The following is an 11,579-nucleotide window of genomic DNA, read 5'->3' as shown; positions in this document are numbered from 1 at the left end:
GACACTGTGGTACATCCCACTGGTCAGCACAGCAGTTCCACTTGTCAGGGAATATCTCTCTGTAGCCCTTGGCTGCCATCAGATTATGCTCCATGGGGGGATTATGCTCCATGGAGAGCTGTGTACACACACACACATGCACACACACACATATATAAATCTAAACTGTATAAAAATGCTTCCAAAAGGTGAAAAGATGTATATTAAAAAGCTAATTTTTATATTTCTCTGTATTTACATTCATTCCTTTAAAAACATTGTTTTTTAATTTAAATTAGACACGAGTGTCCCTTTCCAAAAATCTATTGATCTAATTTGGGGAGAGTAAAATGTCAGTAGTGTTTAGGCCAATCTCTGCCAATTGCTACTTGTTCGTGTGCTCCTAACATTCCAACAACATGTGATCAACTGCTTTTTTTTTTTTTGGTGAGGAAGCTTGGCCCTGAGCTAACGTTTGTTGCCAATCTTCCTCTTTTTGCTTGAGGAAGATTGTCCCTGAGCTAACATCTGTGCCAATCTTCCTCCCTTTTGTATGTGGGATGCCGCCATAGCATGGCTTGATGAGCAGTGTGAAGGTCTGCGCCCGGCATCTGAACCTGTGAACCCTGGGCCACCAAAGCGGAGTGTAGGAACTTAACCACTATGCCACTAAGCCAGCCCCTCAACTGCTTATTTTTAAGACCTCCATCTTACAAAAGATCAGAACTTACGCAAGCTGCAGACTTGGAAAATACAGATTTCATGAATACAGTCAAGAAAAATGCCAAAATTAGAAACGCGTAGGGATAACTTTTGTTTTATTTATATTTATTTTTAACGGATGATGTGTAAGTAAGACATATAAATCATAAGATGCTTTTGGAGCTCCTACAATAAGCCTATTACTGTCAGATGTATAGGAGGTTGTCCACAGAACTATGGCATGAACTCTGATCTCACAAGAGTTACAGTGTATTAGAGAAAACAAGATTGACGTGAAGCAAGTAATACTTCAATCTAAGCTTTTTTTTTTTGTGAGGAAGATCAGCCCTGAGCTAACATCCATGCTAATCCTCCTCTTTTTGCTGAGGAAGACCTGCTCTGAGCTAACATCTATTGCCAATCCTCCTCCTTTTTTTCCCCAAAGCCCAGTAGATAGTTGTATGTCATAGTTGCACATCCTTCTAGTTGCTGTATGTGGGACGCGGCCTCAGCATGGCCGGAGAAGCGGTGCGTTGGTGAGCACCCGGGATCCGAACCCGGGCCGCCAGTAGCGGAGCGCACGCACTTAACTGCTAAGCCTTGGGGCCGGCCCTAAGCTTTTATTTTAGGTCTTTTTTGTGCCAAGTGATATAAATTCAACTCAAACTAGCCTGAGCAAAATAGCAGAAATCACTGTCTCACAACGGTGGCCTTTGAAATGTAGAGGTAGAGCCAGCTGCAGGAATATCACGGAATTGTGAGATTTGAATAGCAAAAAGGACCAATTTCTGCCTCTCAGCTGCGGTCTGGCCTTCTATTTGTCTATTGGATCCATTCTCTTAGGCTTCTCCATATGTTGTGGGGGAGGAGTATGTACCTATAGACATGTGACTACCAGCATCTCTTGGGTCACAGCCTGTGGCTCATGATCCAAGGGAAAAGAAGAAGCTGTTCTTCCATCTTAGTTCTCAGAGACGGACTCTGATTTGCCTGCATGGGTCATACGCCCACTCCTTGGACCAATACTGGGTCGAGGGTGATGCATTACTACTTTTTCCCCATACCCCCTGTTGTGGCCACAAGAAGTGGAATTGTGTCATTGGCAGAGTTACTAACAGCAAAAAGTGTGAGAAGATGTACCCTACAGCAGATAAAGGTGAGGATGATGCAACAAAACTTGGATGAAAAGATGCTGGGGAAACAAAACAATAGATGTCCACTAAACATTTACTATACCATACCATATCATACCATACTATACTAAACTATACTATACTATCAGTGGATATAGTAGGCAGAACAATGCTCCCCACTAAAGATGCCAACTTCCAAATTCCCAGAATTTGTGAATGGTATGTTACATGGCAAGGGGGCGTTAAGATTGCAAATGGGATTAAATTTGCTAATCAGTGGACCTCAAAATAAGGAGATGTTCCTGGATTACCCAGGTGGGCCCAATGTAATCACAAATGTCCCTAAATGTGGAAGATGGCAGCAGAGGAGTTAGAGTCAGAGAGAAAGTGTCTGTGATACGATGTGAGAAAGACTCAGTCGGCCATTGCACTATGTCTTGCAAAATAAGCGTGATCACTGATCTTAGAATCATAGAGGTTTTAGAGCTTAAAGCAGAGTACACAAATTCTTAGCATGTGGGCCAAATCTGGCCTACCTACATATTTAAAAGAAAACAAACCAAACTGTATCAGAAACTGAATGACAGTGCATTTAGACAGGTTTTACATGTTCCAGTTTGTCACTGTCCCCACATTCTTCTTTCATTTCACCTGGCCAATTCACACATTCGCCCGAAACTTGTAAGACATAGTTTTCAACCTTTCACTTAAAGGGACCCTACAGAGTTTCTTATAAAAGAGACTTATGAAAAATGAGACTTAAGTAGGTTAAATAACCGGCTTATAGAAACACAGCCATATTATAGTAGTCATGATTTCTGATCAAGTGAGGAGAATTTTTAATCCATACTGTGGACAGATGAGGCCAAATTAGGTAAGGTTTGGGTATGTTCTTAAGTACTGCAAAAAGGCTATGTTTAGGGATGATGGTTTGGCAATGTAACACAGGCTAACGCAGATGACAGGATACATACACATGCAGCAGGAAGACAGCTGGACATATTCAAATAACACGACATAGTGAGCAGTCATGGTGGCGCACCATGAGTGAGGTGTATAGAGAAATTGCTCCCCATAGCCCTGGGTGAAAGCTGGTTGAGGCCTGAGCCTGGAAGATTCTCTGGCTGGTTACAACTGTGATGACAACCTTATCTGATTAAGTCAGATGTTGTACAAATACTGAATTTCATCAATTCTTGGATTCATAGTTTTTCACATTTAATGACTACACATTGCATCACATGGCTTCTTACAGTGACAGGTAGCCAGGCAGCAGCTATGACTCAGTTGTCCTTGCAGGTACATGCATGAACTTGGTCATAGCTGTTCAACACTTCTGTTGAGTTATAGGTGGTGGTGTTCTATACTTACTATATTTAACTGCCATTTAAAATGTCTTTAAAAAGATTATGCTGTGATTTGGCATAACAAAAAGTTACCAGGTATGGAAATAGGCATGGAAAGAGAATAGCAGGTTGTAAACTTGTATCAGTAAGGCAAATTTGGGTTATTGAAGGAACGACCAAAATTCCATGTTTTCTTACAAAGCAAGCAAATAATTTACAATTCCTTAAAAAGGTAGATAGCCTTGAGTAGATAAAGCCAAATGGTTGCTTATTTCAGTTCAAGGTTGGAGAAATCATCAAATCCCTCGGAATATAAGGAAGAAATTCATATGGATAAGAGAGTAGTTTTTGAGTCACAGGTGCTTTTGTTAAAACACCAAACATTAATTTGTCAAGAATTTCCTACTATTTTTGAATAGACGCTGCTGAATTCTCATCAGTTGCTGAAAAAATGAAACTATGAGTTTAGCAAAGTAGGAAATGGTGACAAACCCTGATGTTCTTTGACAACCATCAAAATTAATCTGTCAATGTTAAAATTACTAAAAGTGCATGAATTACATAAATAAGTGGCATGTCACTATTAGGCTATGCATAAGCATCGCACTGTATTTAATTTAAAACTATAAATTGATACTTAAGAATAAAATCTTCCCCAGTGATGATAGTGTGCATACTCAAAAGAACGGATGTACAATGTTTGCATTGATGAAGGCTTGACTTCTGTTTATGAAGAAACATTGTGTAACATTTTAATTGGAAGTTATTTTTCTTTCTTAAGGGTAAACAAAACTTGTGCATATTAACATTAATGGCCTCTCAGATCTGATGAAATACGGTTATTACATTTTTCATCTGTATTGTGGTGAAAATGTTGGGAAGCACTGGAATAGATAATAAATGTTATAAGAGTTTTGAGAAAGAATTTTAGGATGGATTGAGAATGAAAAGACTGTGAAGTAATAGCCAATAACTACTTGAAAAGTGTTCAAATTCATTAGTGATCAATGAAAGTAAAATGAAGATATCTTGACCTTCCATTAAGTTCTAAGATTTCTCTCTTGCAGGCTCCTCTCTTGTGCTCCTCATTCTTACCTCCTTTTATTTATCCCCTCATTCTCATCCTCTCTCTTTCTTCCTCTTTCCTTCCCTCCTCCTCAACCCTCCTCATATTCTTCTCTCACAAGAGAGGTTTACCAATGACCTATTGTTGCTTGGCCTTTTGCGGACTCTGATGCCCTTGAAGTCTCAGTCTCCAGTCTAGGTGGCTCATCGATGGTTTGACATTTTTCTGAAGAAACAGTTCATTCCTAAGAGGAATTCTGGCCTCTGCTGTTGTAACAATACTTTTTGTTAAAATTGCATTTGGAAAGTTTATAGAATGTATAACAGACTACACTAAAGACTCTCAATTCTCTGTTCAACTTCTACTCATTTCAGGACACATTTATTTTAAAGTCACTGTCCTATATATAAGAAATGCTTAAACTGTTGACCCATAATTACTCCCAGAGTAACTTACAGCTCATTTACTTCTTTTTATCCTCCTCCAATCCCCAGCTTATCTTCTGCATACCATTCCCTGCCTTGTCAGCATCATTGCTGCTCTTGCCTTGTTCCTGCTTTGAAAAGAATTCTAAATCTGGCTGTAGGAAACCTAGAATGAAGTCTCATTCTGCCACTTGCACAATCTTGGGAAACAACTTAAACTTTCCAAGCCACAGTTACCTCATTTGTAAGATGGTGACATCTCTATCTCACCTGCCTACTTTATAGACTGTGGTCAGGATCAAATAAATATATGAGGAACGTCAAAGTTTCTATTAAGTGTAAAGCCTGAATCAAGTGTCAATATATATTATTGTTTCATTGCTAAAATAACATCTCATTTAGTTAACATAATTAAACAGTTCATTAACAAATTAAAGTAAAAATTTTTGGGAGGTAAAACTACACATTTTTCTTTGGTTATTAGAATTTTGGGCAGATGTATCAATTAGCTGGCTACTCCTTTTAATTTGATTATTAAAATTTTTGGCAGGTATAGCAATTAGCTGTTGCTCTGTGAACCCTCCCCCGCCCCCAAATTTCCAATGTCATACTACCAGCAAACATTTATTTAGCTTACATGTCTCGGGGCTTAGCAGTGGTTAGCCAGTCTAGGCTGGGCTCAGCTGAGGTGGTTCTGCCGTGCTCCATGTGTGTCATAGTCTCTTCCTGGGACCAGCAGGCTAGCTCAAGTACATTCTTCTCAAGGCTATGATAGAAGTGCAAGACAGCAAGCAGAAACACAAGCTTGTAAAGGCCCAGACTTCGAACTGACATACCATTATTTCTGCCCCATTTTATTGACCAAAACAAGTCACATGGCTGAACTCAATGTCAAGGAGTGGGGAAATATACTGTTGATTCTCATTATTTACAGTAGCTATGGTCTATAAAGTCACCACGAACCCTGAATTAGTAAATACTGAACCATTGCTCCTAGAGGAAACACAGGTTAGGTTCCTGTGTGCTTCTGGTCACATTTTCATCAACAGATCAATACATAACCTTGTTTTATGTGTGTTTTTGTTTGAAGACACCTCACTAATACATATTATTGATTCATTAACATTGACCTCAGGGCCAAGAGCACCATAACTCATACCCAAAGGAACTTATCTAGCACACGTATTTTCTCTATAAGGCACATCACACCCTTTTTTCACTTAGGAACACGAGACAGAACATGAGCACAATGCTTGGGGCCATTTCATACAGTGAAATCACCAACAAAAATGCAAGAAATGTGGCACTCAATAGACTGCAAAAATGACACTTCTTTCCAGTATAAGATGTCAAACAAGAAAGCAGAGCCTTGCCTTGTTCAACCTCAGCTGAGAACTCAAATTTTTGGCACTCCACACACATCTGTGAATGACTGGGAAAGCACCACAAGAGTATGGATTTCGGGGTTACAAATAAATTTTAGCAAGTAGGCATATTTGAAATGCAGAATCCATGAATAATGAGGATCACCACTACTTTGCCCCTTAGTGGAAAAACTTCAATGTTATATGGCAAAGGATATGGATAAAGGGAGAGTTAAAACATTGAGACCAATAATGCAGAATCTTGGGCCCCGTCTCAGACTTATTGAATCAAAATCGCATTTCAGGTTCCTCAGATGTTTGCACGCACATTCAAGTTTGAGAAGTATTGCTCTCGATACCATGGTGGGTACACCCATGCCAGAGGGTGGAAGTTAAATCCTACAAACATTAGAGTCCTACTACATTATTAATGTTTTTATGAGTCCAAAAGTCTGGGGCATGCTGGGACAAACTCTCTAAGGTGAAGGATAAGTTATTGCACCTTGCAATTCCCATTAATAGAGAAGAAGCAGAGCACTTGGTGCATGGGCCTCTTTGACTTTTGGAGGCAGCATATGCCACACTTGGGAATACAGCTCCAACACATTTACTGGGTGACATGAATAGCTGCCAGTTTGAATGTGTCCCTGAGCAAGAGAGTGCTCTGCAGCAAGTCTATGCTGGAATGCAGGCTGCCTTGCTGTTTGGTCCTATGTCTTACCAGATCCAATGGTGCTCGAGATGTCATGGTGGATAAGGATGCTGTGTAGAGTCTCAGGCAAACCCTAACAGAGGAGTCACAGTGCAGAACCTCAGGGCTCTAGAGCAAGGCCATTCCTCTGATAACAAGTCATTTGAAAAGCAGCCCCCGGTTTGCCACTGAGAGCCTGGCCATGCAACTCATGTGATTATGCAACTACAGCTGCCCATCATGAGCTGGACATCTCCGATTTACCAAGTCACAGTTAGGTGGGTATAGCAGCAATCTAGCAGCTAGAACAGGAGAAAGAGGAGTCAAGGGATTGGAGGTTGAAGAACAGTGGCCAGAAGAACATGAATGGGAGAGTTGGAAGTTCCCTAAGAAAGGCAAGCTTAGTATAATAAAATTATCTTTTTCTCACTCCCTAACCACTCCTCTCCTGGAATTCCTTCTATTGGGTGCAGAGGAGTAATACGCACTCTACTCCAAGTCAAATCTCTAGAATCATCATTGACAGTTCCTGCTCCATCAGAGGGATACCCCCTTAAAACAGTATCTCTTTAATCTGTGCCTGCCTCTCCATCTCCATGGCTGCTGTCTTAATTAAGTCTCTCATCATTTCCCTCTCGCAAATTTTCCACATTATTGACAAGTCATGTTTCCGCAAATCTGATTATTCCATTTATTATTCAAATATTTATTGAGCATCTACTATGTTATCAGGCACTAGGTTAGGCCTTGGGGAAACATTGTGAGGAATTAAACAAGACATTGCTGCAGGCCTCATGGAATTTACAGTCTGGTGGAGAAGAGATATGAAAATCCTGCTTAAGATCCTTCAGTGGTTCCCTGCTGTTTTCAGGATGAAGCCCAGATGTCTTGACCCGCTTATCCCTGCTTATCTCTCCAGCATCACCTCTAACCACTGCCCTTCAATCTTGCAGGCTCTGCAGCCACAATACAGAATTTCTGAGTACCCACCTCTCTGCCTGGCTAATGTTTACTGTCTCTCAACGGTTCAGTCCAGCTGTCCATCTTCTTCAGGAAGCCTCCTGGACACTCCCTTCCCCCTTGAGCTGCATTTCTCTGTAGATCCACCACTCTTCATACTACCTCTGTCACATACGCATCCCACTTTATCAGAATTTTTTGTTCTTTTGTACACTTCTTCCACTCTTGGTGAGGCAGCTTTTTGTACCCAACACTTAGTACAGTCTGATTTACAATATGTACTTGACATTTTTATCAAATAGCTATATAGAAATGCCCCCCTTTGCAATAGCAGACAACGCCAACACATCACCTCTGCGCCTGACAAAGGAGCATCTGGGACACAACTTCCAGGAGGTCTTCTGGCTTTGGGTCCTCCTACCTACGAGGTCCCTCCCTCGCAGACTAAGACTCAGCCAACGCGCCCCCTACCGCCTCGGATTGACGCTGCAGGAATGGAAGGGCGCGGCGAGCACGCGGTCCCAGACCCGCGCGTGGCGCATGCGTAGCACGCGAGCTGTCGGCTAGGCTAGGAAGAGTCCAAGTGTGAGGGGAGAGGGCTGTGGATTCAGATTCTTTTTCCTTCTGCAATAGGGATGCGGCTCCTATCCTTTTTCTCTTCGATTATATCTTAATTTAAAATGTAATGCTTGAAGTGTGGCTCTGCAAGAAGCAAGAAAGGTGCTAGAATGTTGTCAAGCTCTTCTTCGTCCTTCAGCACCCCTCCCGCGGGCGGTGGGTTGGACGGTCCCAGGTCAAGGCGCGCGGGGGCGGAAGCGGCGGCGGCGGCGCCGGCGGCGGCGGCTGTCAGAGCTGGAGAGGGGCCCGGCGGAGCGGCCATGGAGGGTCAGCGCTGGCTGCCGCTGGAGGCCAACCCTGAGGTGAGCGCGGCTCGCATCTCGGCCTGAGGATTCGGGCAGGGACGGAGGGAACCGGGCTGCCACAGCTAGTCCAGGGCAGTTTGTCTCTAAATCGTGTTCTCTGTTTCGTTTTCAGGTCACCAACCAGGTGAGTGAGGTGTCTGTCACTCGGGACCCCGGAGTCCTCCCTGGCCGCCTCCACCTTCATGCTTCCTAGGAGTCTGGGATTTAATTCCATGAAGGCCCCTCCTGCTCTGCTTGAGACAGATGTGCCCCTTTTATGCCTTCTCCTTGCCGCCTGGCTCCTGGAGAGCCTTCCAGCTGTCTCAGCCTCTCTGGTCCCATTCCCCCGTCATCACGTTTCTTGGGCGTCTCAGGGTCTGAGGTTTGAGAGACGTTCACCCTGCGTTCCTATTCCTCTTCCCTCTTCATTTTGTTTGCTGATAGTGCCGATTCCATAATTTTCCCACCCCTGTGCCTTCCGAGTGACTAATTTGCCTACACTACCTGACTCCAAGCTTTGTAAACTCGCCCACCCAGTCCTTGTAATTTCATCCACCGCCTGCACTGTGCAATCATCTTCCAATCATCTTCTCTTGCCCCATCCAGTCCTTCTCTTCCGCGCCACACCCCCGTCTCTTCCAGGCTCTCAAAACTGGAATGTAGTTGCTTTTGTGCCTTAGACTGCTCAATATGGTAGTTTCCACACCATTCTTTGCCACCTATAACCCTTAAAGTTTGTCTGAGTATCCGAGGTTTGAGTCTGGGGAGGGAAGAGGGAACATCTCCCAGCCACTGAATTAAAAGAACAATAAGTGCTACCAGGTGTAAACTGTGATTTGCTCAGCTGTATTTTGTCTTACCCTGTTTTTCATTCCCAACAGCTCGTTGACTTTTTACTGCCCTCATAGTTTATCATATGATATACTTTTCCCCCCATAATCTTCCTTCTCATCACCAAGGAATAATGATTCATCATATACTTAATTGATTTTTGGCTTTCAAAGCTTGTAGAAAATTCCTTATACAAAGAAAGTAGATAGAAATGCTGTATCTTGACGTTAGCAGCAAACCCTTTATCTTGTTGAGGTTTATGATAAGCTTTGAAATGACTTATTCCCCCAACTGTTGTCTCTTTCTTTTTTTCTTTTTTTTTTGCTGAGGAAGATTTGCCCTGAGCTAACAACTGTGCCAGTCTTCCTCTATTTTGTATGTGGGTCGCTGCCAGAGCATGGTCACCAACGAGTGGTGTAGGAACTGAACTCAGGCCACAGAAGCAGAGTGCCTTGAACTTAACCTCTGGGCCACAGACAGCCTCTCTTGTCTCTTTAATAATCTAGAAATGTATAAAGCTTAAAAACCAGCATATATCTTTTATATTATTCTTGAGGTGGCATATCCTATTGATGGTAATTTTCTTTTGTTTCCCCCCTTTGAAATTTGCTGGGGTTTTTTCCCTAAAACATTTTGACTCTTTTGTAAGGAGAAAAAATCTTCAGGCTGAAGAAATTAGTATCTGCAAATTCTGATTTGGTGCCATAGGAAAGAAGCATATTTCTCTCAGACTTAATCTAAAACTATTTTTACATCTTTTGTGAAAAATCAATTTACTGTATATCTGGACTCTGTTCTTTTCCATTGATCTATGTGTCTGTTCTTTCGCTAGTACCACACTGTTTTGATTACTGTAGTTTTATAGTAAGTCTTGAAATCAAATAGTATGAATCCTCCAACTTCGTTCTTTTTTGAAATTGGTTAGGCTATTTCAGTTACTTTGCCTTTCCATATAAATTTTAGAATCAGCTTGTCAGTTATTACAGTTTGTGATTTTGATGGTGAATGTCTAAATCTATAGATATATTTTGAGGAAGATTAATGTCTTAGTATCAAGTCTTGCAATCCATTAAGATGGTATGTCTCATCATTTATTTGGTCCTCTTTGTCTTCTTGGATTTCTTTTAAGTGTTACGTAGTTGTAGCATGTAGATCTTGCACATATTTTGTTAGATTTATACCAAAGTATTTAATGATTTTTGGTGCTGTTGTAAATGATGGTGTTTTAAAATTTAAATTTCTTTCATCTTGATTATGTTTTGTGGGTTGAGTACAGAACAGCCACATTATGTGTATTTTAAGTATTGTTGTGTTTCAGAACCAATTTTTTTTTTAAGCTTTTTTTTTTTTTGAGGAAGATTGGCCCTGAGCCAACATCGGTTACCAGTCTTTCTCCTTTATTCCTTTTTTCGCCCCAAAGCCCCAATAGACAGTTATATGTCATAGTTGTACATCCTTCTAGTTGCTCTACGTGGGACGCCGCCTCAGCGTAGCTTGATGAGCAGTGCGTAGGTCCATGCCCGGGATCCAAACTGGCGAACTCCAGGACGCCGAAGTGGAACATGAGAACTTACCCTCTATGCCACTGGGCCAACCCCTATAACCAATGATTTTTGATATGGAAACCCCCTAAAAATATTCCCAATTGTGATTTTATTGAGGAAGCAAAATATTTTCTGGCATAATGTGTAATGTCCAAAGGAAAATAAATTTACTTTAACATAACTATTTTATTTAGCTTAGATGCTTAGTGTTGGAAAAAGAGTTAGAGGTCATCTACTGGATTATTGCCATAAACATACAAAAATTCTCTAGTTAGTGGACCCCATCTTAGGAAAAAACACGCTTATTACCTTGTCCCCTTCTGGCTACTGCCTCCTCTCTGTTTCCCTCTTTATAAATATTCCAAAAAGAATTATCCATAGAGGCTGTTGCTGCTTTCTCATCTCTGATTTTTTTCTATATTCACTCCTGTCTAGCTGCTTCTGTCCTCACGACTTCATAGTAACTACATTTGTCAGGTTTACTAATCACCACTTTTCCAGATCCAGTGATCACTTTTTTGTCACCATATTTCTTGACCTCTCAGCAACATTTGGTAGAGTAGCCCACTTCATCCTTCTTGAAAGATTATCTTTTCTTGGCTTCTGTGATAATTCTGGTTTTCCTCCTTTTTCTCT

At 41.5% G+C, this 11,579-nt stretch overlaps 1 protein-coding gene across 2 annotated transcripts in view; it reads left to right on the top strand.

The window, feature by feature from the left end:
* The first annotated feature begins 8,493 nt into the window (after nucleotides 1-8,493).
* The window catches only part of UCHL3 (ubiquitin C-terminal hydrolase L3), a 53,093-nt gene continuing 50,007 nt past the window's right edge, over nucleotides 8,494-11,579 (top strand). The window contains exons 1-2 of one of the 2 annotated variants that reach the window (XM_014781796.2): nucleotides 8,494-8,586; nucleotides 8,702-8,713. In XM_014781796.2, the coding sequence (XP_014637282.1) occupies nucleotides 8,545-8,586; nucleotides 8,702-8,713 (54 nt within the window). In that variant the 5' untranslated portion in view covers nucleotides 8,494-8,544. The remainder of the gene's footprint in view (nucleotides 8,587-8,701; nucleotides 8,714-11,579) is intronic. The other variant, XM_004423082.3, reaches the window with a different exon arrangement.

This window comes from Ceratotherium simum, chromosome 10 (genome assembly GCF_057802395.1).
Source record: "Ceratotherium simum simum isolate JZ-2026a chromosome 10, ASM5780239v1, whole genome shotgun sequence".
NCBI classification, from domain to species: Eukaryota; Metazoa; Chordata; class Mammalia; order Perissodactyla; family Rhinocerotidae; genus Ceratotherium; species Ceratotherium simum.
Note: the sequence above shows the minus strand (reverse complement) of the source record. Positions and strands in the feature narration are given on the sequence as shown.